The sequence below is a fragment of the Alternaria alternata genome, assembly GCF_001642055.1.
Source record: "Alternaria alternata strain SRC1lrK2f unplaced genomic scaffold CC77scaffold_17, whole genome shotgun sequence".
Lineage (NCBI taxonomy): Eukaryota > Fungi > Ascomycota > Dothideomycetes > Pleosporales > Pleosporaceae > Alternaria > Alternaria alternata.
In genome coordinates this window covers 643450-670712 of record NW_017306206.1, presented here as the reverse complement: position 1 = coordinate 670712, position 27263 = coordinate 643450, and the positions used below count along the sequence as shown (strand labels likewise).

At 52.0% G+C, this 27263-nt stretch overlaps 12 protein-coding genes across 12 annotated transcripts; 5 read left to right on the top strand and 7 right to left on the bottom strand.

The window, feature by feature from the left end:
- Positions 1-1070: 1070 nt before the first annotated feature.
- CC77DRAFT_941414 (hypothetical protein) lies at positions 1071-2452 on the bottom strand (the record flags this gene model as incomplete). Its single annotated transcript, XM_018534794.1, has 2 exons — positions 1071-1333; positions 1393-2452. The coding sequence occupies 2 exons, from the start codon at positions 2450-2452 to the stop codon at positions 1071-1073; spliced, it is 1323 nt and encodes a 440-aa protein (XP_018383403.1).
- An 880-nt stretch (positions 2453-3332) lies between these two features.
- CC77DRAFT_1022851 (apses-domain-containing protein) lies at positions 3333-5754 on the bottom strand. Its single transcript, XM_018525556.1, has 3 exons — positions 5586-5754; positions 5100-5514; positions 3333-5028 (listed from the first exon to the last, which is right to left on the bottom strand). The coding sequence occupies exons 1-3, from the start codon at positions 5631-5633 to the stop codon at positions 3416-3418; spliced, it is 2076 nt and encodes a 691-aa protein (XP_018383402.1). The 5' UTR covers positions 5634-5754; the 3' UTR covers positions 3333-3415.
- A 263-nt stretch (positions 5755-6017) lies between these two features.
- On the top strand, positions 6018-6400 carry CC77DRAFT_1022850 (hypothetical protein). Its single transcript, XM_018525555.1, has 2 exons — positions 6018-6142; positions 6200-6400. The coding sequence occupies exons 1-2, from the start codon at positions 6035-6037 to the stop codon at positions 6302-6304; spliced, it is 213 nt and encodes a 70-aa protein (XP_018383401.1). The 5' UTR covers positions 6018-6034; the 3' UTR covers positions 6305-6400.
- Positions 6401-6532: 132 nt separating this feature from the next.
- CC77DRAFT_244899 (4-coumarate-CoA ligase-like protein) lies at positions 6533-8447 on the bottom strand. Its single transcript, XM_018530839.1, has 2 exons — positions 6862-8447; positions 6533-6813 (listed from the first exon to the last, which is right to left on the bottom strand). Exons 1-2 carry the CDS (start codon positions 8325-8327, stop codon positions 6582-6584), a joined length of 1698 nt encoding a protein of 565 aa, XP_018383400.1. The 5' UTR covers positions 8328-8447; the 3' UTR covers positions 6533-6581.
- Positions 8448-9277: 830 nt separating this feature from the next.
- CC77DRAFT_920110 (hypothetical protein) lies at positions 9278-10174 on the bottom strand (the record flags this gene model as incomplete). Its single annotated transcript, XM_018533708.1, has 2 exons — positions 9278-9699; positions 9781-10174. Coding segments are annotated over 2 exons (816 nt in total), but the record flags the coding sequence as incomplete, so codon positions are not given.
- A 575-nt stretch (positions 10175-10749) lies between these two features.
- On the bottom strand, positions 10750-12416 carry CC77DRAFT_941198 (hypothetical protein; the record flags this gene model as incomplete). Its single annotated transcript, XM_018534779.1, has 4 exons — positions 10750-11234; positions 11545-11970; positions 12025-12088; positions 12309-12416. The coding sequence occupies 4 exons, from the start codon at positions 12414-12416 to the stop codon at positions 10750-10752; spliced, it is 1083 nt and encodes a 360-aa protein (XP_018383398.1).
- Positions 12417-12677: 261 nt separating this feature from the next.
- Positions 12678-14393, top strand: CC77DRAFT_1022845 (mannose-6-phosphate isomerase). The gene is made up of 5 exons (XM_018525554.1): positions 12678-12777; positions 12832-12852; positions 12911-12999; positions 13046-13283; positions 13333-14393. The coding sequence occupies exons 1-5, from the start codon at positions 12747-12749 to the stop codon at positions 14319-14321; spliced, it is 1368 nt and encodes a 455-aa protein (XP_018383397.1). The 5' UTR covers positions 12678-12746; the 3' UTR covers positions 14322-14393.
- CC77DRAFT_994655 (mitochondrial carnitine/acylcarnitine carrier protein) lies at positions 14355-15775 on the bottom strand. Its single transcript, XM_018536451.1, has 3 exons — positions 15408-15775; positions 15192-15357; positions 14355-15133 (listed from the first exon to the last, which is right to left on the bottom strand). Exons 1-3 carry the CDS (start codon positions 15553-15555, stop codon positions 14473-14475), a joined length of 975 nt encoding a protein of 324 aa, XP_018383396.1. The 5' UTR covers positions 15556-15775; the 3' UTR covers positions 14355-14472.
- A 94-nt stretch (positions 15776-15869) lies between these two features.
- CC77DRAFT_1097181 (glycosyl transferase family protein-like protein) lies at positions 15870-17275 on the top strand. Its single transcript, XM_018529875.1, has 3 exons — positions 15870-16083; positions 16140-16575; positions 16627-17275. The coding sequence occupies exons 1-3, from the start codon at positions 16029-16031 to the stop codon at positions 17081-17083; spliced, it is 948 nt and encodes a 315-aa protein (XP_018383395.1). The 5' UTR covers positions 15870-16028; the 3' UTR covers positions 17084-17275.
- A 1140-nt stretch (positions 17276-18415) lies between these two features.
- Positions 18416-19270, top strand: CC77DRAFT_941678 (ARF/SAR superfamily; the record flags this gene model as incomplete). The annotated part of the gene is made up of 5 exons (XM_018534811.1): positions 18416-18509; positions 18562-18765; positions 18857-19003; positions 19056-19171; positions 19226-19270. The coding sequence occupies 5 exons, from the start codon at positions 18416-18418 to the stop codon at positions 19268-19270; spliced, it is 606 nt and encodes a 201-aa protein (XP_018383394.1).
- Positions 19271-20731: 1461 nt separating this feature from the next.
- On the top strand, positions 20732-24262 carry CC77DRAFT_994646 (Piwi-domain-containing protein; the record flags this gene model as incomplete). The annotated part of the gene is made up of 4 exons (XM_018536450.1): positions 20732-21199; positions 21506-22019; positions 22068-22111; positions 23189-24262. 4 exons carry the CDS (start codon positions 20732-20734, stop codon positions 24047-24049), a joined length of 1887 nt encoding a protein of 628 aa, XP_018383393.1. The 3' UTR covers positions 24050-24262.
- Positions 24263-24551: 289 nt separating this feature from the next.
- CC77DRAFT_1022840 (hypothetical protein) lies at positions 24552-27263 on the bottom strand. The gene is made up of 4 exons (XM_018525553.1): positions 26752-27263; positions 26476-26587; positions 26401-26413; positions 24552-26264 (listed from the first exon to the last, which is right to left on the bottom strand). The coding sequence occupies exons 1-4, from the start codon at positions 26934-26936 to the stop codon at positions 24820-24822; spliced, it is 1755 nt and encodes a 584-aa protein (XP_018383392.1). The 5' UTR covers positions 26937-27263; the 3' UTR covers positions 24552-24819.

Genomic DNA, 27263 nt, shown 5'->3' with positions numbered 1-27263 from the left:
AGATGAGGTATTGACAACAGTCGCTGAACAACAGGGTATATAGATGCTGGGAACACAAGTAATAATAATGGCAGGCTGTATGTGTCTGGAAACGAGAAGTCTTTTGGAATCCCCAGGTACCAAGCCCACACGTCTTCTTGTAGGCAAGTGGCGCCTGTATTTTAGGGTACTATTGGATGTTCATTCTTGCTCGTTGTAATACGCAGGTGTGTCCTGCCATCATATATTACACTTTGACATTCGCCAATTGACCGTCTCTGGTGAAGACACATTTGGTACTGTTGAGAGCCAGGGTCGACTTCCCTGTTAAAGTAACTTCCGTGGCTTTCAACAGAAGCCGTTCTTGATCAAGTCCGCCGATGTGGGTTGGAGACAATGACCTCCTGCCCACACAATACGCCTCAACTGAGGCTACAAAGAACACCACAAAGGAACACATTGTTAAATAGAGAGATTTCTGCGAAAGCAAAGCATGAGCGGCAGACTACTCAGTGATATACATCCTCCCAACTCACAGACCCTCTTCGAAGGGTCCATTTCTCCTCAATCTGTCTCCACCACCTACATAGGGTAGGCCAATGCCAAAGAGTAACCCGTGACCCTATTACAGCATCATTCAAGTTTTCGCGTCATCTTTACTGCACCATCTTCTACTTGTGGTATTATCCGAATAGTTCTCGTCTGCCGGCAGTGCGTCCGGTATGGCGTTTACGCTTTGAGTACAAGAAGCTTACTGCAGTGAACACGTTGAACGCAAAGAAGAATCAAGTTTCAAAAGTAGTAAAACGACAAGGATTCATTCTAGCATCAAGGTGACCATTTGGTCTACCCTGTAACAACTCCAGTGACGCCATATATGCAAACCATGCTAATGCGAGTCAAAGCACGCAATGCCAAAACACACAAACTAACGCGGCCTGCCCGCGTAGATAAACCCAAGAAGAAAAAAGGGTCTGCATGAGAGCCTGCCCCAGCAAACCACTCCTAAATGTGTAGTATGCGAAACAGTTCCCAAAAGAATGGAGAATTCTATGTAGCGAAAGAAAGTTGTCCATACCCCTCGATAACACCTAATCATCCAATTCGCTAGGTGCCTCCTCGAGCTTGTGTCTCCTTTCCTCGTCCATCTCCTTGTATGATGCATATGATAACAAAGTGAACGCCCCAATAATAAGAAGACCGCCAACGATAGCAGCAGGTGTAAGAGGCGAGTTGAGCGGCGGAGGGAGAAGCTGATCGACGAGCGCGACAATGAAGATGGTGAGGAGAGCTGCGACAGAGGAGAGGACGGGAGAGGTGAGGGAGATGAGCGCGAGGAAGGCTCCGGAGAAGGCTGGGATGGGGTCAGTACGCTGCTTTGTTCACGAGGTTGCAGGGAGGAGGGAAACATACTAGCATTAGCCAACACACTGATAGCCATCATCCACGCCTGCTCTCCATGCGGCAACTCAAACAGCTCCCAGCCCATGTAATGCAAGAAGGGCAACGGAATCCACAGGACTCCCAGAGTGAAAGCACCAATTAAGCTTCCAAACAAGTTTGCGAAAATAACGCCCTTGTTGGGTGCAGCGCCTTCGGGTGGACACGCAAGTCTCTTGTACAGCACTTCGTAGAGACCATACAAGACACTTCCGATGCCAATGACGAGGTTACCAAAAGCGCGATTCTCGGCTTCATGCGACGGGGGTGCTTTATCACCGCCGGCCCCACCCCCAGACTTGGAACCATGTTTTGCGGGGGAGGTATCGCCGTATGCGACGACGAAGACGCCCACAATAGCGATGGCTACGGCGATGATCTTGCTGGCGCGGACCTTCTCGTGGAGAATGGGGATACTGAAGGCGTAGGCGAAGAAGGCAGAGCAGTTGTAGATGGCTGTAAGGTCACTGGCTGTGGTCTGGTTCACAGCCACGTACCAACTTCCTCCGGCAAGTGTAAGGGCGCATGTGATGAAGGCCGTCATCTTGAGCATGTATCGTACAGGCGAGACCTGGGATTGGCGGGGTGTTGGGTGGAGGTTCTGGTGCTGGACCATGAGAGCGGTCTGGCGGAGGAGCTGGACGTGTCGTCGCCAGAACGTCGGCCATGGCTCGCTCCAGTGCTGGAGACGTAGCAAGAAGAGAGTTGCTGGCCAGAGCACAACCCAGGAGCCGTGGGTCATGTAGAGCATACAGTATGGCTTCTCCCACTTCAATTGATGTTGGATGTATACGGCCGTCTCTGTCTGTACGGTGAAGCTGACCAGGCTCAGCGCAAGCAGGAAAGCGGCATAGGTGTACTTCTTGCGCGTCTCGTGTTTTGCTTGCAGCTCTGGATCCCGCTCGTGGAAGTGATGTGTGCTCCTCCCCAATAAGCCTTCATCCATGCTGTCGTCCTCGGTCTTGCGCCCTAACAGGGGCGCATTCGCGCGTCCATCTCTGACGTCGATGGAGGGTCTGAGATCTGAGGGCATGGCGGCGTCGTGTTCATCCCAGTCGTCAAACTCGAGTTCTGAATTGGCTGGGCTATCCGGTTCCTTGAGCGCAGAAACGGCCTTGCCGTTCGCTTTTCGATGTTGTCGCGACGAAGAGCGTGTTCGTGGAAGCTGTCGGGAATTGGACCCGGACGCAACGACGGGCGAGGTGCTTCTATTTGGGGGCTCGAGGCTGAAGTCTTCCGAGAGGGTGTGGACGAGGGTACGAGGATGCGGCGGAGGCTTCTTCCTCAGCGGAATGGACTCAGGCATAAGGCGACGAATGCAAGCGAGTGACAGTACCGAATGGCAGGTGGGTGGGACCGCTGCAAGCGTGTGATGGTATTGGGATTAGGCGGCGGCGGGCTATGCTGTCTTAGTCAGTTGGACAGTTGCGAACTGCTGATATCTGTCTTCAGGTGTTGGTGCAATGCCCTACAGCCAAGCCCCTGCATTGCCGTACACTCCGCCTCATGGTCCAATCGCGGCCAAGCTCACCTCCGAGCTACGCGTCCCAGCATACGCAGCCTGGCGACTACCAAATTTCCCCCTTTGATCCACGCCATTTCCTCGACAAATGCTCTCCGGCTCCATCAAGTCCGCCGTCTTGAGGTGCGGAAAGTTGGGTGTCGACCAGCCCGTCTGAATCACGTCATAGCTTAGCCCCATGCGTGATCCAGTCACATCCAGCCGCCTTGCATACCAAGGTCATCTGAAAGTCGTTAACCCCACGCATGCACAAGCAACTGACACGCATTAGCCGTGTGGAGACCACCATCACGAATCCCATGAGCGCGGCCGGATGTTTTCGAGATACACGCCGCAGCCTTGAACAATTCGCGTCATCGTTGGAACGGCCAGCCAGAAACATGTATACATTAAGAGGTAAATGCTCGCTATCTTGGTCGTAAATACTCGTTATCACTGTCCTGCCATCACGGGTTTACTACTAGGTAACAAAACCTATAGCGGACTTCCATCCAGTCCCTCAGCCCTTTCCTGCGTTTCCGCCTCTTCCAGCTCTTGCAGGATCTCAGGCAGCATGGACTCGACATCTTCCTCGCGCTCACCCAGTGCTTTCGCAATGAGCTTCTTGTATGTGCCTTGCTTCTCGCTCATACCTGCCACGCTCAAATTACCCACAACTTCTCTGACCAGCTCTCTCCGCTCGAGTTGCGCGCGATGTAGCAACAATGCTAGTCGCATCTTTTCCGTGACATCCACAGGCGAGTTGTCGGCATTCTGTTGCGGCATGCTACTGCACAGTCGACGGAGCTCGGCCTTTTGTTCAATCTCTAAGAGCGACTCGGCTTCTTCCACCAGTAACCGCAGTTCCTCTTCTTGCAGCCGGTCTGCTTCGTCGTCGTTGAGGTCAATATGTAGGCCATTTGATGTGCCCTGTAACTCAGCTACTTGTTTTCGTACGGCTTCAAGCTCAGCTTGGCGTCGCTTCACCACACGTTCTGCGTCGAAGGATTCAGCCTCCTTCTCCTGAAGTTCCGTCTCATATGCTGCAGCCAGCTCTTCGCATTTCTCAAGTAGTGTTGGCGCGACTTTGGTCATGAGATGTGAGGCCGTCTGTGAGCGATACTGAACAGGTTCTCGAACAGCCATGCTGGGGAATGGTACTGGAATCAGTGGTCCTCCATCTAGATGCGGTACATGTCCGTTGAGTCGGTGTTCTGGTGGTGGCGCGAAAGGTGACGATGAAGCTTGCCTTGTGCGTCCATGCATTCGTCGTCGTTGATTGAGCTCTCGAATAAGATCGTCTGCCGTCTCACCCTTTTTGTTAGGAATGTCGACTGTGACGTTGCGTCCCAACAGACTTCGCACGCATTTCCTCGCGCCGTTTCGCGCAGCAATCATGATGGCTGTGTCTCCGTTCTGGTCTGCTGCATTAAGTAACCTAGTAACCTCTTCTGGTATCCAGGTTTCTGAGAGTTTGTTGATGATGCAGTCAAGATACCATCTTGCGCAAACGTACTTGTTCGAGCTGCTGGTGGTCGCCGCGATGTGATGGAAGACGGTACTGCCGAACCAGTCTGTCCTATGAACCGTCTGCTGGAAGATCTTGACCATGCTGGGCATGGTCTCCTTGTCGAAGTTGTTCGTGAACATGACGGCGCGCATTAGGGGTGTCTCCAGGTTGTTCGACAGGCAATCGATGCGTGCTCCTCGGTGTATCAGCTCCTTTACTACCCCAACATCACCCATCGCCGCTGCCCAGTGCATAGCTGCGTGTCCCTTCTCATCGATCGGCCGGTCGAGGTTTATGCTCTGCGGTGGTTCGGGCCAGGAGACGGCGGATTCGTGGTCTAGCAACATGAAGTAGTCCAGTAGCTGATCGGCCCATATTTGATGTTGTTGATCCAGAAGAGACATCTGGTCAATCCCCCGCTTGCGCTTTCTGCCTCCGCCCGTTGAGTAAGAATCCAGCATATCGGCGTCACCCAACATGGATTCCGAAATGACAGTCTCGTTGTCCGGCGTCTCCTCGCGGAAGATCTGCGATCTGATCTGAGAGGCCTCGTAGGGCTCTTCGCTAACTTGAGACTGCGCGGATGTAGTTACAAAGGCTGCGATGCAAGTCAGCTTCATGTCTCGCGCATTAAAGCTTGAACAATGACCAATGAGAGTGACCTCCTACATTGCATAGATTCAAGCGAATAGACATTTTTACCATTCCGGGCCGCGGCAGCAGCAGCCGCAGCGGTTTGCTTTGGAGGCTTCATGCGATTTGAGGCAGCTGTCGCATGCTTGGGCGCAGGTGGAGGGCTCCGGTCACCAGGGACGTAGTCGAAGATGGCGCGCATCTTGTCCAGCACACCATTCCGCTCTGCCAGATGTCGCCCCTCCTCGAGGGGTATCCATGTGCCTTGGTATTTACCATATCCACCTTGGACCTTCTCGTGCACGCCCTTCTGGACTTCGCGCTCAAGGATACGGGTACGCGCAGGCTTGTCGTAGTCGGCTACCTTGAGGATGTGAGTGGCGTTGATCCAGTCGTCAGCGCGACGGCGCATGACATGGTTGCCGTTGACATTGCACTCGTAGACGGGAACCTGCAGTTTGTCAGTGCATTGTCGCAAAGTGGTGGCTGAGACTTGAGTCGCAAGCGGTGATTGCTACGCACATTACTGTAGGTTGCCGAATAGATTTTGCCATCGGGCGCGGGGGGCATCTTCACCATTCGATGAGCAGTAACAAGGCGTCTGGGAGGCGTGTCAAGTGATTTCGTGAGGGCGTGTCTACAGTTCGCGTCAGACCTGGGGGAAGTCGCGTTGGAAGGCCGCGTTCGCGCCTGCCCTGCCAAGCGTCGGGGTCCGGCGGTGGTCAGCTTGCCTTTGCCGACCGCAAGTGAACCTCAGCAAGCTCGCCCGCAAACGACTCTCCGCCCACCAGCCCCCCGCGCGCCATTGAAGACGAACACCATCGAGGGCCGCCACTATGACCATCACCGATACCATCAAGCATGCCGTCGGCCTTGACGGCGAGCCGAGGAGTACGTCGGGCCAATCATCTTGACGCAATTGGTCATGAGGAATAAAGACTGACGGGAATGTAGAGGCTACCCGTGAGGAAATGAGCGCCGCCAAACTACCACTGGCCTACCGAGACTCATGCGCACATCTTCTTATCCCCTTGAACCGGTGTCGGTACGAGGAGTACTACCTACCATGGAAGTGCGAGGTACGCGGAGAACCGGTCAAGGAAAAGACGACGACAGGCGGCTGACCAGAGTATTAGAACGAGAGACATTCCTACGAAAAGTGCCAATATGACGAGTTCAAGGAGCGAGTAAAGAAGATGGACGAGCTGAGGGCAGCCAAGAACGGACAGCGAAGCAACTAGGTTTCATTATGCGGAAATGGCAGATCGTCATGTCAGTCACGAGCGGAGAACGCTGCATGTGTATATCAAAGCAGCAACAACTACGAGCCATCAATTTCGAGCCATGGCAGACGAGTGACGTCCACGTGTTGTGGAGAACGACAGGCAATGAAAGCAAGAGGACCACAGCGCTGACTTGAACACAAAGCTTCAATAGTTGGACAGCCTATTTTGAATGCTCACTCGCTGCCTTGCTAGATATCTACCTCCCTCGCTGTGAACGCTAAATCTATCCGATCTACAACTTCGCCTTGGTATCTTCCAATGCAGCCTTGTCTCTCAACTGCCTTCGCATAATCTTTCCAGACGGATTCTTCGGAATCGCATCTATGAAGTTCACGCCTCCTTCCAACCGCTTGTGTCTGGAGACGCGCTCAGCCAGCCAGTTCTTGATCTTCTCCGCGGTTTCTGGAGTCGCACTTTCCTGCGACTGAGGCACAATGTACGCGCGAGGCAGTTCATCACCGTTACTGACTATGATTAGCGGTCGTGAGATTGAGAGAATCGCGTAAACTCACGCTGTAATACCGATAACGGCAGCATCTTGCACGTCCGGATGATCAAGCAGTAGCGCCTCCAACTCTGCTGGCGCGACCTGTAGACCCTTCACCTTGATCAATTCCTTCTTCCTGTCCACAATGAAGAAGTGGTTGTTCTTGTCCACGTATGCCACATCTCCTGTCTTCAGCCATCGGTCTTCTGTCATAGTCTCCTTCGTCGCATCAGGCTTGTTCCAATATCCCTTCATGATATTCGGCCCGCGAACCCAGATTTCGCCTCTCTCGCCTTGTGGCGCTTCGACCTTGCCGTCATCGTCCAATACAATCTTCGCCTCGCAGTTTGCCAGAATCTCACCGACCGAGAAGCTATCAGAGTAGATCGAAGGATGGAACGTAGTTGCTGCACATGTGACCTCCGTCATACCGTAGCCTTGCTTAACGTTGACTTGCCCATTCGGCCATATACTTTCGAATTCCCGAATGACTTCTCGACCGAGAGGAGCGGCGCCGGACGATACACCAGTCACAGAACTCAGATCAAACTTCTTCGTCGCTGGGTGTTTGGCCATGGCCACTACGACCGGCGGCACCAACACCATGTCACTAATATGGTACTTCTGCACATTCTGCAGCATCTCTAGGAAGTCGAACTTGGGCATCATGTAGACCGGTACGCGTTGCTTGACAGCGCCGAAGCAGAAGATGGCTTGTGCCATAGCGTGGTACATGGGGAGAAAGCAGAGATACCTCTTCTTCTTCAGCTTCTCCTTGTAGTCCGGTGCGGTGGCTTGAATGTGAATTTGTTGGCTGGTGTTTGCGACATAGTTCTTGTGCGTTATCATGACGCCTTTCGCAACACCAGTCGTTCCCGACGAGTAGTTGAGCGCTACTACTCGGTCGAGTTCTTCTGGTGTTTGTAGATTGGGCCAAGAGTAAGCGCTACCGCGTTCTGGGGTGTCGAGAAGTTCAGTCCAATGGCGAATATGTCCCAATTCGGTACTCTTCTCCACTTTCCGACCCTCAAACGTCGCTAGGCCATCGTCAAAGATGAAGACGCGCTCAGCGCCCATGCCCGCTTCTTTTGCAGCTGCGATTCCCGTGTCCAGACTGCCCTCTGCGCATATCATAAAGCGTGCTCCGCTGTCTTTCAATTGGTACGCTAGCTCTCGAGCAATGTAGGTCGGGTTTGCACCTGTGAAAACGCCCTCTGCCATGATGACACCTAGGACTACTATTGGGAAGAACAGCGTATTTCCTGAGTACAGCAATACGCGATCACCTGGTTGCAGACCCGCGCGTCGCAAACCTGAAGCCAGACGTTGCGCATCGTGCCGCAATCTGTGCAATGTAATGTTGTACTTGTCGGGTTCGCTTGCAGAAAGGTAGAGTGGAGTCTTCGGTAGTTCTGCAGTTGGAGAGTCGAAGATGTACGTTGGTAGGGAAACGCTAGGTATAGGGAACGACCAGCGAGACTTGATGACCATCTTTGCGGTTCGATTTGTTGAATGCTAGGGAGGAAGTAATGCTGTCGAATATTTGGTGAGGGCGCAGCACTTTGAATCACCTAAAATGTGGTCTTATTGTTCTTGGTCCTCGGCCGATTGATCCCTTGGACACCGAGCTTGTTGCTGTATCCCTTCCTGAATTCCTGCGGAGTCGGAAGGAGTAGGCGTGGGTCCCTGGTCCACATCAGCATCAATGACCACTCAAGGATACACGCGTACGCTCAGCAGTAACTTACAGTATAATACTCGCCTTGTAAACGTTATCGTGGCGTTGGATTGAGATGAGAACGTCGCAGGAGGGAAGTTACAACGCGCTGCATCATGTAGTCTATCCAATACCCACCGGTTTAAACATGCCCCGAGGCATCCATATCTGCACAGACAGCACGCTATACCATGATAGCAAGATTAATGGCTTCATCGCGTTAGCCAAGGCCTCCGATGGGCCGCGAAGTGTAGGTGATGAGGCGGGTTCTGCGGGGGAGTGCTAGCTGTGCCGAGGTAGATTTCTGGGGTAGTGTTGGGGTAAGCGAGGGAATCGTCCACGGGAGTCTGGGCAAGCCGTGGCAGCGTGCGGATGTGACCTTTATCCGTTAGATTGCTGATTAGTCTACTACCACCAGGGGTTAGTAGACTTTCACAAGAATCAATGGGACTTTGAACATGATATTAGTATTCGGATTACTCTCGAACCAACTTCGAGTCCAAACAAGCTTTCCTCGACAACATCCAAGTACATGTAATAATGTCTCTGGAATGAAAAGCCAAGTATCAGCCGATATGTCAAAGGCGAACCTCAAGCCATAGCACTTCACCTCGAACACCGTGGGTGTCTCGTGAGGCCCCAAACGCCGACGCTATGCATAACAAACATTCTCCGTACGTGTACCGCTCGTGATTACCTCGCAACAATCCGTTTATGCCTTGTCCTCGGCCTCATCATCACTGCTTTCCCTCTCTTCCCACCCCACCATACGTCTTAACACCCTATTCTCCTCGCCCAACTCTTTGCATCTACCCCTTAAGCCTTGCTCGATTTCACTCTGGCATCGCAGTGCGTTCCTTGCGTTCTCTGCCACGCGACTCAACCCTGCTTGCCAGTCTGCATGTTCGAGCCGCAGCCCCATGGATGTTGAGCGTTCTTGATCAAGGAGGCTTTGATAGTATTTGTGAAGGGCGAGCATGGCTGAGGTTTGAGAATAAGCATAAGGACGTAATTTATCGAGAAGAAGAGTCAAGGCAGATTCGTAGTCGGTAAGGAGGGTTGAGAGCGATGAGTTCGTGGAGGTCAAGGATGCGATTGTGGATTGCGCGGCCGTAAGCTGTGATTGTAGATTTGCGACTGTTGCTGCTGTGAGGAGTGTCAGTGTGTGATTATCGGGTATCAGTCGGATGTGGTTGTCTGTATTGTCTCCAAGCAGACTAAACATACCATTTATCTCGCCATTAACCTCCCTCATGGCCACCCCTCCTCCACCTCTCAGATTAAGTCCACCGCCGACTTCGCCTCCCTCTTCTTGTGCAGCCCTCCCCTGTATCGCAGCGACACCCTCCACAATGCCCCTCGTTTGCGCCTTGTTCTCCTCTAGTAATTGACTCAACTGCTGCACCACCGCCCACAGATGGTTCATGTCCGTCTGCTGGCCCCCACTTGGCAAGCCATTGACCATTGGAATGCCGTTCTGGCCGCCGCCGTTGACTTGCGAACCTGCTATGCTGCCCGCTTGTGAATGTGAAGGAGAAGGTGGTGGGCGGTTTTGATTGTGCTGCTGCTGTTGTTGGGCGGCTTGTTGCTGGGAGGACTCCAGGAAAGAGTAGTTGTTCATGGCGATGTCGGTGTGTGCGGGTGGTGGAGATTAGATAGCTGCGGATATTGGTGGAGTCGGCGTGCGGCGCGGGTTAGAGGCGTCGATAGTCGTGTGTGTGATTGGATTGAGAGTCTGTTGGTGGGATGTTCGGCGCACACCAAGTTCCTCTTAGTGACGCGACACTTGATTTCAGGTTAGAATGCGTATTGTGTCGTGTGCGGGGTCACGTCGACTTAAGTTGCGGAGTCTTTGAAGCCTTCAAGTTGGCGACGTGCATCCTAGGGTCGAGACGCTGATGCTAGTGGCTTGGCAGTGCCTTCTGGCTATCCAGGTGGACAACACCGCGATTTATTTGCAAGAAAGATGTAGATTCCAGATACTAAACCGATGACGATATTCGTTCCAAAAAAAAAGCTCAACTCCAGTATGCAAAAGTCTCAAAAGCAAAAATGCAACATGCGCGGTATCAACCAGTCCGTTCCAAACCACACCCTCCATATCACCATTATCCAAACTTCCGTATTCAGATCTCGTATATCGCCAGCCTGAACTGGGATCATCTAGCTCTTTGAAAAATGGACGATACTACCCGGTCATCTATCAGGCAGTACATACCTTCTCTCAACACTCATCTCACGGTCCGCCTCGTCTTCACCCTCAAACCTCAATCTGACGAGATTATCCACAGGCTCTCCTTCTTTACTCCCATCTTCTTTCTTGACCTTGCCGTCGATCTGTCTCCATACAGCTACTACTTCCGCCTTATAGAAGGTAGTGGTACCAGGGTACAGAGCGAGCACGTTCTTCCCTTTACTAAGGTCAGGCAGTGTGGTGTTGGAAGAGGGTGGCGGGATGGGAATTAGATGATTTACGGAAGCACGGTAGGGTACTGATGGTGTCGGGGGATCCGGATCAGCATCGATAATTTCGTACCGACGTTGCTTTCCTTCGCCGATCACCGACGTTACGCGGCAGAGAATGCCTTCACCCTCGAATGACATGGAAGAAGAAGAAGAGCGATTCTTTGCGTTGTTCCGGTAGAGAACCTCTGTTTGTGGTGATAGGCGAGGTCGGACTTCTGTAGTATGGTCGTCAGCTGTCGTGATGTTCGAAGGGAGATGGGATGATAAACGGGAACGTGAAGCGGGCGCTATGAGAGGAAGGATAATACATGTGGCATGAGCACTTGAAAAAGACGTATGAGATCAGATGAGGTGAAATTATGAGCTTGCCTATCCGACTACAAACCTCGAACAAGCCGAAAGGAAATTTGCCAGAGTGGGTATCATCTGCCGTCTAGAAGGAACGCCGATAGTGTAGTACAGCTCAACGCTTGGTCTTGTACTTGATCGTGGGCTTGGTTTTGGAAGGAGGAAGAACCATCTTACCCTTACCCGAATCGTCTTCATCGATCTTTACGCTGCCCTCTCTCGCAACAGGTACTGATCCTGCTCTGCTACTGCCCGACTTGGCTACCAGTCGATCTTTTTGGCTGCTGATAACGACCTTTGGGCTAGGACCTCCAGGACTGTCCGCAGCCATGCTGTCGCGGTCATCGATACTATCGGTCAGCTTTCGCTTGCCCTGGCGGTCGCGTCCCGACTTCCCGTGCCCAACGCTAGTGGCTCGTGATGCTGAAGGTGGAGCCTCTTCTGACATGCGGAGGGCGGCCAGTAGCGTCATCTGGGTGTGGACATCATTGCCGCCTTCGACGGGTTGCAGAAGGGTTTGCGCCTCATTGAGATTACGGATGTTGTCGCGTAGAAGGTCTTCAAGTTCGTCGTCAAGGCGGGCTGAAGTTTCCTCGCCGCGATCTAATAGTGTCAGCAACACGACGATACATGACAGTCGGTGAGATGTTGACGGACCGATACGAGCAGACTGTTCTGCGACAATAGCGGAGATCTTCTCTTGCAAGACATCGGACTCTTTCTGCGGTATGTCAGTAGAGGAGCAAATCTTTGCCTAGTCAACTAAAAGTAGAGCAGGGTCTATTTGGGCACGGCGTTCATGATCAGCTCGGCTGTGGTCGAGATGTCCTTCGGAGTCACGAAGATTCGACGGTACTCCGCTTGTAGTGAGCAAATGATGGCGGTGAAAATAGAGATGTTGATCCCAACGCCAGTGATAATCAAGAAAATGAATCTCGTACCATGAGTTGATCAACGCGTCGGCCATCGGTTTTGATCGAGTTCCAGATGACCCTCTCTTCATCGAACTCTTCCTTTAATTGACCTCGTGGCCTGCTGCGGGCTGCCATGTTGACGGAAGTTGTGGCCCGTCAACTCCCCAGCTCTTTCCGTGTTACCTGAAGCGCTGCAGGTAGCTCATGTGTTGGCGCGTGGAAGTAGCAAAGTGAGGTAGAGGAAAGAGAAACAGCTGCAGGTGATCAACGTCGGGGCATGTACTCCGCTGGATGCAGGGTGGGATACGCTAGCTACGGAAGAGGGGTTGGTTCCATGAGCTTAATCGAACAGCAAGGGTGACGTTCATGCGGGACCAAGAAGTGGACCCCGCCGAGAGCTCCTCTGCCAAATCGCGGTGTCGCTATACAACACAACATCCACAATCCACCGAAACCGGCTTCAAGATGCGGAACCCTCTTATCAGACTAGAATGCGGTAAGTAAATGCGGTAATGAAGATAGCAAGAGAACATCAATTGACCACTCGCAGGTGTTAACAGCTACGACTGGGGTACGCTGCCCCGCGTCATCACCCACATTCGCGCCAGCGGTATGCTGAACCAACCCAGGGAAAGTCGGTAAAGATTCCGCCGCCGCCAAATTCCACGCTGCGACGGCTTCTGATTTCTCGATTGAAGAAGAGAAGCCATATGCCGAGGTGCGAAACACGGAATGTTCGATTGACGCGTCGCTGACACTACCAGCTATGGATGGGCACACACCCGTCGCTTCCCTCCAAAGACCTCGAGACCCAGCGGACACTTCTAGACCTCGTTCAAGAAAATCAAGCCTTGCTGTCTACAGAGATCGCCGAGAAATATGAGAACAAGCTTCCCTTTTTGTTCAAGGTGCTGTCCATCAACAAGGCCCTGAGCATCCAGGCACACCCAAACAAGAAGCTTGCTGAGCAGCTACATGCCAGTGATCCCAAGAACTACCCAGGTCAGCATCACCCCAGAGTTCCCCTTCAGGAATACTAATGTCTCGTTAGATGACAACCACAAGCCCGAAATGACCATCGCGGTCACTCCCTTCGATGGCCTCTGCGGCTTCCGACCCCTCGCCGAAATCGCGCACTTCCTGAAGACCGTTCCCTCATTGCGTAAACTTGTTGGCGAAGAAGAAGCTAAGAAGTTCGAGGATACCATCAGCGGCAAGGAAACTTCCGATAAGGAGGAGGACATGCAGGAGAACAAGAAAGCCCTACAATCCGCTTTCACAAAGCTCATGAACGTGGAAAAGGACGCACTATCATCAGCCAGTGAAGAGCTTGTTGAGGCAGCCAAGTCCGAAGGCGACAAGTTCGCGGACGGCGGCCCACCCTCCAACGATGGCAAAGAGCTCGCAGACCTCGTCGTCCGCCTCAACACTCAATTCCCTGGTGACATCGGTCTTTTTGTTCAGTTCTTCCTCAACTACGTCAAGCTAGAGGTCGGCGAAGCCATGTTCCTGAAGGCTGACGATATCCATGCTTACCTCTCTGGCGACATCATCGAGTGCATGGCGAGCTCCGACAACGTAGTCCGCGCGGGCTTCACACCAAAGTTTAAGGACGTTGATAATTTGACAAAGATGCTGACTTACAGCTATGCGCCAATTAGTGAGCAAAAGATGGAGCCCAGGGATTATTCCCAGGTTAGGCTGAATGCGCCGGCGTATAGCTCCAACAGCAGCAACAAGCTGTACAACCCGCCGATCCCTGAGTTCGCTGTAGTACGGACGGCACTCAATCGCACTGGTGGCAAGGCGACGTTTGACCCGATTGATGGACCAAGCATCATCCTCTGCACCAAGGGCAAGGGAACAATCAGCGTGGGACCCAAGGAGGAAGAACTCAAGGAAGGCTTTGTCTATTTTGTTGGTGCCACAGCTGAAGTTGTCATCAAGAGCGAGGTTGATGCTGGAGACGAGGAGGGTGCGGAGGGCTTGGTAACATTCAAGGCATTCTGCGAGCTTGAGGACAACAAGGGCAAGCTATGAGATACGACAAAAGTTACGACAACGACGTCATGATGCATGACAAGATATGAATATATTCTTGCTAGATGAGATTTGTCTACAATGGTATCACAATGCTATGAGGTCGCTAAGTCCAAAACGTGAAGGAACAGAAGCCTAAGAATGCGTCACTTTATTCTGGCAGACTCCTCATGACTCCCTCGAACGCTACCAATGCCATGGCGTTTGCCGGGAATGCTCTCAGGAAACATGGCACGAACCCCCGCCAATATCCCTTCCAGCCTTGTTCCCTGTAGACCGCTTTCGCGGCGTCCCGCCATCTTGGGAATCTTCTCTGTGCAAGCGGGTCCGTCATGATGCGCTGCTTGATTACGTCGCTCGGATAACTGGTCAACCAAAATATCTGCGCTGATAAACCTCCTGCCCAGAAATTCACGGCTGGTGCAGAGAGCGAGGTATGTTGTTGTAGCTGCCGTGTGAAGAGGTCGTAGGTTCCCCACCAGAAGCAGAAGAATGTGCGGAACAGGAGCGTTGCACTGAGACCGTGGTATACTCCTCTTACTCCATGACCAGTGTATATCTTCTTGAGGCAGTCGATCGGTCCGGAGTACAGGCGTGCGCTCTTATCGGCTGCGTATTGCACTTGCAGGCGCGCTTTTATGTGCTCGACCGGCGCGGCAACGAAGGAGACTGTCCATCCCGCCATGGTCCCTGCTAATGCATGACCGTATACGGGCAGCTTACTCTGCTGTTCACCAAGTCGGAGATGTGAGGGGGGATTGAAGACTCGATCGTTGAGGACGCGACGGTATACGCTGAGAGATCCTAACATGCTTTGCAGTGTTAGCATAAGGACGTATGACTGCCGTCTGGAGACGAGGATTGACGTACATCGAGTCCATAAACATCCATCCCACCAGCGGCGGTGTAGCACCCTTGTACAGCCCCGCAAACCCCTCCTTCCTCAACGTCTGCATAAGACAGTCTACCGGACCCCGGAAATGCGATTTCTCGGTCGTTTGTAGGCGGACTTTTACAGTATCGAATGGGTGACCCACTACTTTTGTTAGCTATGTTTAGGATATATCTTGGGAAGGGCATTTTTACCAGATAACTTCGCAATGCCACTGAAGACACCGGCGACAAAGCCGCGATAGTGCTTGGGTGACTTGTTCGACTCATCAGACGTAGCTATCAGCGCCGTGGACGCGGGCTTCGAGTCGCCGGATTTCAGGTTCAGGGCTGAGGTAGCCATTGTCGCGTCGCTGTTCTCCAATGCAATATCGGAATCATGCCTCTAGCCCAAGAAAAAGCATTCAACACGACATGGGATGATAGCAATACAAACGATGGAGATGAGTTGGGAAATCAACCAAGCCATCAGTTTCGCAGGAATAGTCAGCAGCGGTCAGTCAAACGTGCATATCGGAAACGTGATAGCGTCCGCGATCGCATGTGGTGACGATGTTGACAGGGACGAGCGATCGGCGCACGCACATTCGGACCTCCGAAGACGTTTTAGTGGCTTTTTCCAGGGTCCAGATTGGTACGATCGTTCATTCATAGATTAGCGGCTCTTTCTCGACCCCTCTATTGACAAACGCCATAATATGCGACCGAAGATGGCGCGACTTGATCCTCCAACTAATACACTGTGGCTTTTACTGACTGCGCATCTTGCGTGATAGCTTGTTGGCGTGCGACTCGAGTGATTTACATACAAGCAACATGCAGGTAACTTCAAGCGCGACTACGGAGCCGGCGGGTGTAAAGTCGAAGAAAGGTACAGCAGAAGTTTGGCGGGGCGCGTCTGGAGAGCAGATGCTAATGTCAGTGCAGTATGGACAACTCTTATTACCAACACAGCATATCTCACCGGCCTTCTCACACTCGACTACGCGCTCAAGAAGCACGGCTCCAAGTACCCCCTCATCGCTCTCTACACGGACACCTTTCCTGAAGAAGGCCACAAGGCGCTTGATGAGCGCGGCATACCAAAGCAGCATGTCAAGTACTTGCTGCCAAAGGTGTCAAAAGACTTCAGCAACGACCCGCGATTCTACGATTGCTGGAGCAAGTTGACGCCCTTCTCGCTGGAGGAGTATGACAGGGTGGTGCAGCTAGACAGCGACATGTTGGTGCTGAAGAACATGGATGAGCTGATGGACTTGGAGTTGGATGCACCGAGTATGGGTGGCAAGGGCGACAGGGTGTTTGCCGCAAGCCATGCCTGCGTGTGCAATCCGCTCAAGAAGCCGCATTACCCCAAGGACTGGTATGTCTCTCCAACCAACACATGCACGCGACACTACTGACGCAGTTTCAGGATCCCCGAGAACTGCGCGTTTACATCCCAACACTCCAACCCCGATGCTGCCCAGAAAACTGGCGCACCCTCAACAGCCGGCCTGCGTATGCCCAACGGCGGCCTCCAAGTCGTAAATCCCTCACTCGCTACCTACAACCTGATCCTCGAGCAGCTCTCCAACGAGACATCGGGAAACTACGATTTCGCCGACCAATCGCTGCTTGGCGATCTGTTCAACGGCCGATGGGTCGCGCTACCCTATACCTACAATGCGCTGAAGACGTTGCGGTCAAAAGGTGTGCATGATGCGATCTGGAGGGACGAAGAGGTCAAGAATGTGCATTACATCTTAAGTCCGAAGCCGTGGGATGAAGAGGCAGGGAAGTGCAGTCAGGAGATACATGAGTGGTGGTGGACGGTCAACAATGAGAGGCGGCAGGCAGAGAAGAGCAAGGGTATCGATGATGGATTTTAGAGGTTTTCACAATATAGTGGGGTTGTTGCATGTATCAATTGGGCGTAGACAGCTGTAGAGTAGTAGAGGTACACGTAGAGATAGCTGAGTGGAGACTATAACCCACGAAAAAAAAAATATTGAGTAGTCCAAGGGAAGGTGGTGTATTCCACAAATAGGACTGAACAGCTTAGGTATCATCTGAGACTTGCCATCACCTTCCTTTTCAGTAGTACCGTTCTTTCCGGCTGAGCGTAGTGCTTTTCGTATTTCCTTTGGGCTTGGCGTCAGGGTTCGTCCCCGATTCAGTAATCCCTCAGGCTCGGTTGATATGCTTCTTTGGACCCTTCTCCCGCACGGTGTAACACGTCATGATTTTTGGTATCAAATTTGCGTCGACTCTGTACATGTCTTGTAGCCGAAGATTGGTACGCGGGCCGACATCAAACGAGGTTCAGTAATGCTCGGGCCATTGTGTGGAACACGACGGAAGATGTGCATGGCAGGCCATGACGATGTGAGGGACAAGTGGTAGCAGGTAGGAAACTTGGCATATCGGGTTACTTCGCCCGACTATTCAGGCCTTGACGATATTGACTCGGTTACTGAAGAGACTAAAGGCCGGTGCAGGCAATGTGCATGGCGAACGACTGCAATGTTGGACGCAAACGGCGAGGACCCCACGGCTTCATCAGTCTCAGGAGTAGCGCCGCGTACCTGCATGGCTGCGTGTACCGGCATTTTGCGATTCGAACGGCGGCGGCAAAGTCACACCGCATGGAGCCCTGGAGGAAACTATATGTCTAGCTGCAGATTTCCTGCAGCTTGCACGCATGCCGACGCAGCGAGTAAGGCATGCGGAATCCCTTTGCTTCATCTTACCCAAGATTCGCAATCAAAGGCTGTAGACGTGCCGCCCCTTTTCCGTCTGGCAAAAGCAGGAGAGGTGGTGGTGTGGTTGGCGTGTAGGATGAACCCGTCACGATCGAGCCGTTGGGCGCGCACAGACGTCTTTGTTCTGGGATCTGCAACGCGCCTGCTGCGGTTTCACTCCTGAGCAGCTTGAAACCTCATTTCAAGAACAACGCCAGCGCCCACGCGAGACCCTGACCCGAGTCGCTACTGATATTCTCCTTGCCGTCCTTGCACATCTTGACATTCTTCTCCCACAAACCTCACCAGCCTCACCTCACCTCACCTCCATCACAACGGCCGACTCCTATCATCCGCACCTAATCGCGCACTAGCTACAGCTCGCTATCGCCGACGTACCGCCTACTCTCTCCACGACGACCCGCAAGTGTTGGAACCTTAGACGCCCATCCCAGCAAAGTATAGCGAATAGCCGACATTATGGGAGCCTCGATATCCAAGATGATGGCCAAGGTCTTCGGATCCAAGGAGATGCGCCTGTTGATGCTGGGTCTCGACGCCGCTGGAAAGACCAGTATGCTGCCACCGTTACGTGCCATCGCACCCATCATCGCTAACTCGCCCAGCTATCCTATACAAGCTCAAGCTCGACCAAGACGTAACCACCATCCCCACCGTCGGCTTCAACGTCGAGACCGTCACATACAAGAACACCAAGTTCAACGTATGGGATGTCGGTGGCCAGGACAAGATCCGTCCGCTATGGAGACACTACTTCTCTGGTATGTTGGCGCGTGGGGGCACCGTTCCGGGTAGGCGAGTTGACATGTGTGCACGCGACTGCACCGCGCATGGCCTCCCTGCCTTATCCGACCCTCTGCCGTGTCTTCAGATCGACCCGTGTGCTGACTGCGACCACAGGTACCCAGGGTCTCATCTTCGTTATCGACTCCAACGACCGCGCCCGTATCGACGAGGCCAAGACGGAACTCACAAGGATTATCCAAGATAGAGAAATGAAGGATGCGCTGCTGTTGGTATTCGCGAACAAGCAGGATCTCAGCGGAGGTGCGTACATACCACAGTCAACCAACGAGGACATTGCGCTAACTCCCCACAGCTATGCGACCAAAGGAAGTCTCAGACCGTCTGCAATTAGACAAGATCGCCAAAGACCACGTATGGAAGGTCGAGCCCAGCTGCGCGACAACAGGAGAGGGTATCTTCGAGGGACTGGTACGTTTGAATCCCCTCAAAGCCACGTGAGCTTCATCAACTAACGTTCACCAGGCCTGGCTTTCCAACAACGTCAAGCTACCACCAGGCGCCAAGTAGTACTAGACGCCTACCCCCGCTTGCGTTTCTCCTGCTCACTCCCATACCTGAACGACTTGCATGCACTCCACACACTACCTGCTCTGGCTCTTCCTGCATATACCCGGTTTTCCCATCTATACAACTTAATGTCACTTTTATCGCCTTGTAATCTTCTAATTTCTGGACTATTCCGACGAGTGGTCTCTTTGGAGACATCTTTTTGGTCTTGTACAACATGGATTGTACACATTGTAGATCTCTCTATCCGAAGCTGGGTGGGCTGGCTAGCGATCTGTTTATAGCGCAAGCGAACTGAACTGATTCCTCCATGTTCTGAGATTCTGAAATCGTGGGCCGTTCTGCGGTGCTAATTCTCTAGTGCCAACTGCTTCTCTTGCTTCCAGCCTGTCGTGGAGTCTCATTGTACTGGACTTGCAATAACTCCTTATTCATCTCACGTAGTTTCTCACACGCCATGTTGCCAAGCGATCTCTCAACGCCAAGGTGAGTTACGCTCCCAAACGGGGGGACGTCCATTGCTGGGCCATCACTAATTGTGAGATTGCGAAGTGAATTGATTTACTGGCCTCAAGCACCAGCTTGCTAGGTTTGCGTCACGATGAGACACCACAACTTAGGTAGGAGTGTTCAAAAGTTGTGACCCAAACACGATTGTGTCAGCTTGTTCTACAGTATGAGCAAGCAACGAGTCGCCAGACAATGTGTATATGAGGCTGTCGCAGGCCACTGTTGACTGAGAAACCAGCGAGCATAACTGAGACTCTACCTGACTACTCAAAGCAGGGACACAGTCTTAAGACTTCGCAACACTTCCTTCTGATACCCTTCTTCATTTACAATTCTTCATTCTACTTTGTCAACATCGCAACCATGTTTGAGATTCCGAACATGAGTCTGGACACAGCACGAGACGAACTCGGCGATGGTTTCGCACGCAGGATCGACGTCGACTTCAAGCATTCCAAATGCATCTGGTGCAAAGCAGGCGGAACCAAAACGAAGAAGAAAAACCATTCCCTAATGAACTGCCCTACCACAAAGCCTGCGGAGAACGACCAAACTTCGCTCTCAAATGAGATCTTCAATGCTGGTAAGGAAGGTGCTGCAATTGCATATATTCATCAAAAACAGCTTTCTGTGTATCCTCGGGATGACAATGCGACGACTTTCTCGACTGGACTCTCGCGGCCACATGCCTCAAACTACACTGTTTCTGTTAAAACTGCACCCGCTCCTCCTTCGGCTCCTTCTGGTCTTTCGTTCACTCCCATCATCCCTGTCCCGAGCCCTCAACCACCTGCTAGTTCCGCAACTCAGGGCGTATCATCTAGTATCCCATCTACGTCCATCGATCAAAGCTCTTCCGGCTTTGCCAGTTCGTCCGTTGTGCCTACTACTGGTTCTACACCTGCAGCGACTGCCCCGATTTCAGTCATAGAAAACCACATTCTCCCGAACATGTTGTCGGATCAACCTCATACAGAAGTTGCCACTCAGTCCTCTGCTTTTGGGTTGAATGCTGTCGCTTCTGTTGCTTCTGCTGTCCCAACTACCAACCTTCAGGACGCACCTGTGGTTAATTTCGGGGAGCTCACACGCTACAATCGAGCTCCCGGCTCATCCGCTTACGCGAATGGAAATTCAGACCTTGTGGACACTGGGGAATTGAACGGAGAATTAGAGAGACTCAAGGATACCGCATTACAATATCCCATCAGACAGTCGCTTCGCGAAAGGCCAAAGAAAGGAGAGGTACTTACCAACTACTTCAAAATTTCTATTGATCCACAGACTACTTTCTACGAATATCAAGTTCTAGGCATCCCGGACTCAGAGTCACGGGCTGGCAAGAAGCGCTACATGGACACCGCCATTCGAAATGTGCCCTTTCTTTACAGCAACAGGGATGTCTTCGCCACTGATAACGTAAACACCATCGTAGCCTGGGTCAATTTACACCAGCATATACCTGGTGTGCGGGTTCAGTCCGGCGATCTGATGACAGATGTTGGGTCAACATGGGCACTTCTCGATATTGTTGACCGCGATACGACGGTGCCTCTTGGCTTCCAGTACCTGCGACCAGTAGACATCTTTGGTCTCCAACAATACTCCAATACCACTCGTCCAGACCCATTTAATCATGACCCACACCCTGCGGAGAACGCTCTTAACATCATCATGACCAGGTGTTTTGCGAGTAGTAATACTTTGCAGCTGAACAATCACAAGTTCTACGTTCGCAATGCGTACTTTGACCTTAAGACGAACGAAGGAAATGCAGTCGCTCCACTTCGTGCCTTGCGCGGTTATTCATATAGGGTTCATTCCACTCTGGGAAATATCCTTCTGAATGTCAGCCCCGCTAATAGTGCCTTCTGGAGACCTTTGTTAGTAAGTCAAATCTACCAGAACGGTAGCGGTCCGTTCGGCAATTCGAAAGATCATGTTAAGAGAGCGCTCAGGGGCGTACGCGTGTACATCGACTACAGCCGTGAAACCAAGGACAAGAAGTGCAAGCATCCTAAATGCAACGACCCAAACTGCAGCACCACCATACCACCAGACAAATTCAGCGCGAGAACCAGTTCTAATATGGACGGACAACATGCGCGTATCAAGACCATTCGTGGTTTTGGTAAGGCATGTAGCGAGCAAACCTTCTTGTGGGAACACAAGGATGTCTATGGCAATATCATTACGGGCCAATCAGTTCAACCTACAGTCCAAGAATACCAGCAGAGACGTAACTTAGACCCTCAATCTTCCAGAACATTACTAACGTATGTCACAGAGTATGCTCGAGTGTTGCAACATCCTGGCTTGCCTGCGGTTAATGTTGGTACCGCTGGTAGACCTACATGGTTCGCCCCTGAACATCTACGTATCCTCCCAGATCAGATATATGCGAAGATCATTCCCGACTTTGTTGCAAACGATTTCCACCGAAACGCATGCCGAGAACCCCGAGAGATAAGATCTCGAATCGAACAAGAAGGACTCCGACACATCCCGATAACTGCAACTGGCCAGTTGGTATAATGATCTATTTTTACCGTGAATTGTATACACTAACAGATGTCTAGGAAAACTGCCATCCGATAAGCCTCGATCCTAGAATGCTCCAGATACCATTCGTTCATCTCAACCCTGCCACAATTATGTACTCGTCGACAACTGTTACCAAGACCGTTAACGAAAACACTGGAAGATGGGATCTCAAAGAGACCCAATTCTTCAGAGGCAATGCCAAATCCCTGAAATGGCTCTTGATCACTGGACAAGGTGTCGACCGAAATGGTAAGTCAGTGAGGGCGTTGACCCGTAACTTCGATCGAAAAGTGAAAGAGACTGGTGTTTCACGAACCTCTGAAAGGGCCGATGAGGTACTATCTTTATCAGATGACACCGAATTCACCCTAAAAATGATGCTCGAAAATTACCTGGGAAAAAATCGAGAAGATGTACCCGACATCGTGGTATTACTCCTGAAGACGAAGGATCAGCATCTTTATTCCAGCTTTAAGTTTCTTACAGATGTCGTCTTTATCTTGCAGTCGATCTGCGTCACTGAAGATAAGATGAGACCAAAGAATCTCGACTGGAGCAACGACTCTGCCCTCGGACAATACATGGCCAATGTTGCTATGAAAGAGAATCTGAAGATGGCTGGAATCAATCACTCAGCGCAAGGCGTGGAAGAGCAGCTGGAAAACACCATTGTGATTGGTGCAGACGTCACTCATCCAGGAAGCGGAGCGTTACAGGGTACACCTTCGATCGCGGCTATTGTCAGCTCTCTGGAGGCCAATGGCGGAAGGTTTCGCGGCAATATGCGGTTGCAAAGCGCGAAACAAGAGGTAAGTTCAACGAAACACAAATCTCAAGCTTCTATGCTAGCTGCTGATTAAACAGATCATCCCTTGTCTCGGGGACATGCTGATTGAAGGGTTATCAGAGTGGTGTCGACTCCACCGGCGCTTCCCCGAGAATGTCCTCTATTATAGAGACGGTGTGAGCGATACCCAGTACGACGAAGTTATCACCAAAGAGCTCTCAACTATCAAAAATGCGTTCATCGGAGTTGCCAAGCAGTTCAAGAAGCCTGTTCCCGAATTCAAGACAACTGCGGTCATCGTCACCAAGCGGCACAATACTCGTTTCTTCCCCCGTCAAAAAGACGACGAGATGCGTGGAAACGGCAACTGTAAACCTGGACTTCTTGTGGAAAGCTCCATAACGTCACCATACTACACAGACTTCTATCTTCAATCCCATAACGCCATCAAGGGGACTGCGCGATCGTCCCACTACTTCGTTTTACAGAATGAAATGGGCATCGAGATATCTGATCTGGAGGACCTTACCCACAACCTATGCCATACATACGTCCGGGCTACCACAGGCGTGTCTTACGCATCTCCTGCTTATTATGCGGATAGACTTGCGGAGCGGGGTCGCTGCTACTTGCGCGAATGGTTCAATCCCAGCAACACTAAACGCAACGCCTACGAGACCCATTGCCAGCAGGTCGAAGCTGATGTAGAAGCTGCACGCAATCGTCCTCAGCGCACTGGAAACCACAAGAAGACGCCAGCAGAGATACAAGAAGACAAGGCCGATAGGGAACAGGTTTTGCAGCAAATGAGAGACTACATCTGGCCAGTCGTTGAAACTAGATGGAACACGCCCATCCATGACCTCGCTGAGTCAGGCTTCAGACCGAACGCCAAGGCTAAGTATGACCATCTTAAGGGGACTATGTACTGGATGTAGGTCCGAAACAGCAACGGGTGAGATGCGTTTGCTGGTGGATTACGAAAATTGCTGATTCACAGCTGCCGACCATTCTTCTTCGTTATCGCTTCTTTTGTGGATTTCCCTTATCTCCTTACGATCTGTGACTGCGTCGCATCTGTCTCGTCTGCCTCTTGTTAGTCGTTGTTGCTTTCTGTTTGCTCTAGTCCTTTTGGTCTTCCTGCTGCGCACTGTATGCACCGTTCGTATCATAGACCTTGCTTTCGGCCTATAGAGTTCCTTAACTAGTAAATTCTCCAACACGCGCTTTCGTTGCAACTATGATACTTCAGTAATGACTTAACTTAGTCGTGGAAGGGGGTTTCTGTTAAAGCTTAGTGTCAAGACATGGCATCAACACTGCACCAAGATGGCTGACCATGCTATGGTGGTTAGGGATGCATTTTGTGCGCCACACCCAACTTGACTGCAAATACTGGACGCTGAAGAAGCACAACACGGAGGAACAAGAGCTGAAGAATGATATGGCTTCTATTTCAGAAGGTTGCTTGACCTTGCGGAAGCTTGACAAAAGATACTGACTTGTTGACATGCAACACTAGACAGCTTTACCCCCAAACACCTTTGCCATTATGATAGGCTCTTTCCCTAGTCTAGACCATGTCAATACAAACGCCGTGGCGCTGAAATGCAATGGAGATAAAAGAACCAGAAACCGATATTGCGCCAACCCGTCATCAACTGCGTTAGAAATGTGTGCGGCCATTCGCTACACCAAGGTACTCTGATCATCTCCATTGACCCTGGCTCAGCTTCAGCAGGCCCTCTACACATCCCGCCTCTTCTGCAGAGTTTATACTTGAACGACCACTCGCATCGTCACCGTGCATAAACTGCCGCAGTTCATCGTCTTGCTCTGGGTCGACGACACCCTTACCGCCTTTTTGCTTGTCCTTGGCTAGCATTGTACCGAGACTTGAGGTCTGTGACATCAGGTCTGTGTTCTCTCCCAGTATCCGGCGAGCTGCACGGGAAGCAGGAGGTGTAGTGGCGACCTGGCGATCGCGTCGCACAGACTTGGGCGCGTCAGGCTCCCAGTTCTCCTTGTCGCTTTCCGTTTGTGGGAACTCGTCCGACTCAGTGCTCTCACCACCCTTCTTGTAGTCGGCATAGTCGTCGTTAGAAAAGCGACCATTGATGGTCGAAGCGCGTTGCATAGCACCGCGGGACTTTTTAACGAGTGGGCTGCCCTGCACTTTGTGTGAGCTGTGACGTGCCATCAAGGGGCTACTGTTTTGGCGAGCTTGGTTCTGTGCTAATATTCTTCGATTCGCGCGTAGTATGCCAATCGCGTCAGCCGCACTGCCACTCTCTTCTTGCTCCGCACGTGTTATTAAGCTGGTTGTTGACCGACTCTCTGGGTCACACCAGAACTCCCACGCGCGCGAATCTCGACTCCTTCCTATGTTCGACGCTGTCCTAGGTACCTTTGGGCTTGGCTCTCCTCGGGCAGCAGCGGCTAGGCGATCGTTCAGTCCAGCTGCGCTGTAGCTCCGTCGCAGGCCAGCAGCAGCACGAGAGAAGGAAGAAGGCGTCTTCTTTGATTTAGGGGGTGATGGGGTTTTGTCAAGATCGGTGACGATGCGTGCTGTGCCGTCCTCATTGGTTGATATTCGTACAAAGGAATGCTTGCGCTTCAGTGGTCGGGAAGGGGTCTTTGTCGCATTGTCGGGCGACACAGAAGGCTGCGGAGGGTTCGGAAAGGTGATGACTTCGGGCGTGTAGTCTTCGAGATATCGGACGAATGACGCGCTGCGACGGTTGGATATCCATGATGTGCGTTGTTGTGCGGTGCCCTGTGAGGATGGTGCAGTCTGTTGCGAGTTGCTTACTTCAGCAGATGCATTTTCTGTACTTTGGGCTTCGGTCGATGGTTCTACGACTGCTTCATTGGAGCTTCCTGGATCGAGCGCGGAAATGGCAGTGTCGATGGTGCGCGGTTCTGGGATGGTTTCGTCTGAAGTAAGTTCTGGTGTTGCAGGCTGCTCTGGTGGGTCGGACTTGGGGCACTCGTCCGACTCTTTCGGCTCCGGCGCGTTATCGATATTGTGTGCTATGGCTACCGTCTCGTCCTCGGTGAGCGGGTCCGACATGGTGGAAGAAGAAGACATCAGCGATGCCGTGGAAGATGGTTCGAGGGGCCGTGAGCGACGGCGGTCGTTTTGGCGTTTATCTAAAGCAGAGCGTGATCAGAACGTGTTTCGAAAATCATGCGTCCATTAAGCCACACGCGACATATCGGCGCGATCCAATAGAAGGCGGATGAAAAGCAAGCAGCAGCGACGCGTAGAGCAGACGGTAATACTTACTTTGAAACCAGATCTAGGACGCGATGTTAGCAGGGGCGCGCACACTCGTGACGTGGAGCAATATTGGCGCCTTACCTGAACTTCCTTCTCGCCAAGCGCGACTTTTCGGACAATTTCGAGACGTGCCGCCTTGTCTGGCTTCGGATTCCTGAGGTATTCGGATTTTAGGACGTCCTCGTCTTCCTTGCTGCAAGATGTCGTGGTCAGCGCTGATGGGGTGTTGGAGTGTCGCTTGCCCGCGGGGTAGGCCGAAGTAGTTCCCGATGGTAGGTTGAGCACGAACCAACGCGTTGAACATGGGTCGACACGGATGCGATGGAAGGGCAGAACTTGAATGGGATAGAAGCATACCTGGTGCGTCTTCTCTTCTGGCGAGCAAGAGCCTTGTTGTCAACATCCGGCGGCATATGGTTCGCGACGGTTTCCTGCGAATGCACGAGAAAGGCCAATTGACCACTAAAACTGGCGCGTCTAGCAGTGGGAAGACGCGATGACGCAGGTGACGAGAACGATGGCAGGGGCGATGAGGCGGACATGATGGGATGATAACAACGAATGTCGGGAATTGAACTTGGTGTTATCAAAGAAGGTCTACCATGCGAATGAATATTATAGTAGGAAGCACAACGCGTTCAATATGGTGGCAGGAAAGTAGTGTGCGAGGCGCGTCTTCAGTCGCGTACGTATCAGATTGGTCCGAGCCGGGCGCTTGCCTATGTCGTGCATACCACTTGCCTGAACTCGTCGTCTGTGCACACAATCACACCAGCCTCATATCTGCCATTATCCATACTGCAGATCGTCACGTATGCACGAGCATGCTGAGGCTGAGGAAACAACACGCTCAATTATGTCCAATCCAA

Excerpts from the sequence above, each read along its gene's own strand:
- CC77DRAFT_1022845 (XM_018525554.1), top strand. The coding sequence starts at position 12,747 with ATGCGGAACCCTCTTATCAGACTAGAATGCG. Across the intron at positions 12,778-12,831 it reads TCTTATCAGACTAGAATGCG|GTGTTAACAGCTACGACTGG; the intron begins GTAAGTAAATGC and ends GACCACTCGCAG. Across the intron at positions 13,284-13,332 it reads TGATCCCAAGAACTACCCAG|ATGACAACCACAAGCCCGAA; the intron begins GTCAGCATCACC and ends ATGTCTCGTTAG.
- CC77DRAFT_1022851 (XM_018525556.1), bottom strand. The coding sequence starts at position 5,633 with ATGCCCCCCGCGCCCGATGGCAAAATCTATTCGGCAACCTACAGTAAT. Across the intron at positions 5,515-5,585 it reads ATTCGGCAACCTACAGTAAT|GTTCCCGTCTACGAGTGCAA; the intron begins GTGCGTAGCAAT and ends GACAAACTGCAG. Across the intron at positions 5,029-5,099 it reads TTCGCTTGAATCTATGCAAT|CCTTTGTAACTACATCCGCG; the intron begins GTAGGAGGTCAC and ends CTTGCATCGCAG.
- CC77DRAFT_244899 (XM_018530839.1), bottom strand. The coding sequence starts at position 8,327 with ATGGTCATCAAGTCTCGCTGGTCGTTCCCTATACCTAGCGTTTCCCTA. Across the intron at positions 6,814-6,861 it reads GCCGTTATCGGTATTACAGC|TAACGGTGATGAACTGCCTC; the intron begins GTGAGTTTACGC and ends AATCATAGTCAG.
- CC77DRAFT_1022840 (XM_018525553.1), bottom strand. The coding sequence starts at position 26,936 with ATGTCCGCCTCATCGCCCCTGCCATCGTTCTCGTCACCTGCGTCATCG. Across the intron at positions 26,588-26,751 it reads CAGAAGAGAAGACGCACCAG|CAAGGAAGACGAGGACGTCC; the intron begins GTATGCTTCTAT and ends GACATCTTGCAG.
- CC77DRAFT_1097181 (XM_018529875.1), top strand. The coding sequence starts at position 16,029 with ATGCAGGTAACTTCAAGCGCGACTACGGAGCCGGCGGGTGTAAAGTCG. Across the intron at positions 16,084-16,139 it reads GGGTGTAAAGTCGAAGAAAG|TATGGACAACTCTTATTACC; the intron begins GTACAGCAGAAG and ends ATGTCAGTGCAG. Across the intron at positions 16,576-16,626 it reads CCGCATTACCCCAAGGACTG|GATCCCCGAGAACTGCGCGT; the intron begins GTATGTCTCTCC and ends ACGCAGTTTCAG.
- CC77DRAFT_994655 (XM_018536451.1), bottom strand. The coding sequence starts at position 15,555 with ATGGCTACCTCAGCCCTGAACCTGAAATCCGGCGACTCGAAGCCCGCG. Across the intron at positions 15,358-15,407 it reads TGGCATTGCGAAGTTATCTG|TGGGTCACCCATTCGATACT; the intron begins GTAAAAATGCCC and ends TAACAAAAGTAG. Across the intron at positions 15,134-15,191 it reads TGGATGTTTATGGACTCGAT|CATGTTAGGATCTCTCAGCG; the intron begins GTACGTCAATCC and ends AACACTGCAAAG.
- CC77DRAFT_1022850 (XM_018525555.1), top strand. The coding sequence starts at position 6,035 with ATGAGCGCCGCCAAACTACCACTGGCCTACCGAGACTCATGCGCACAT. Across the intron at positions 6,143-6,199 it reads ACCTACCATGGAAGTGCGAG|AACGAGAGACATTCCTACGA; the intron begins GTACGCGGAGAA and ends CCAGAGTATTAG.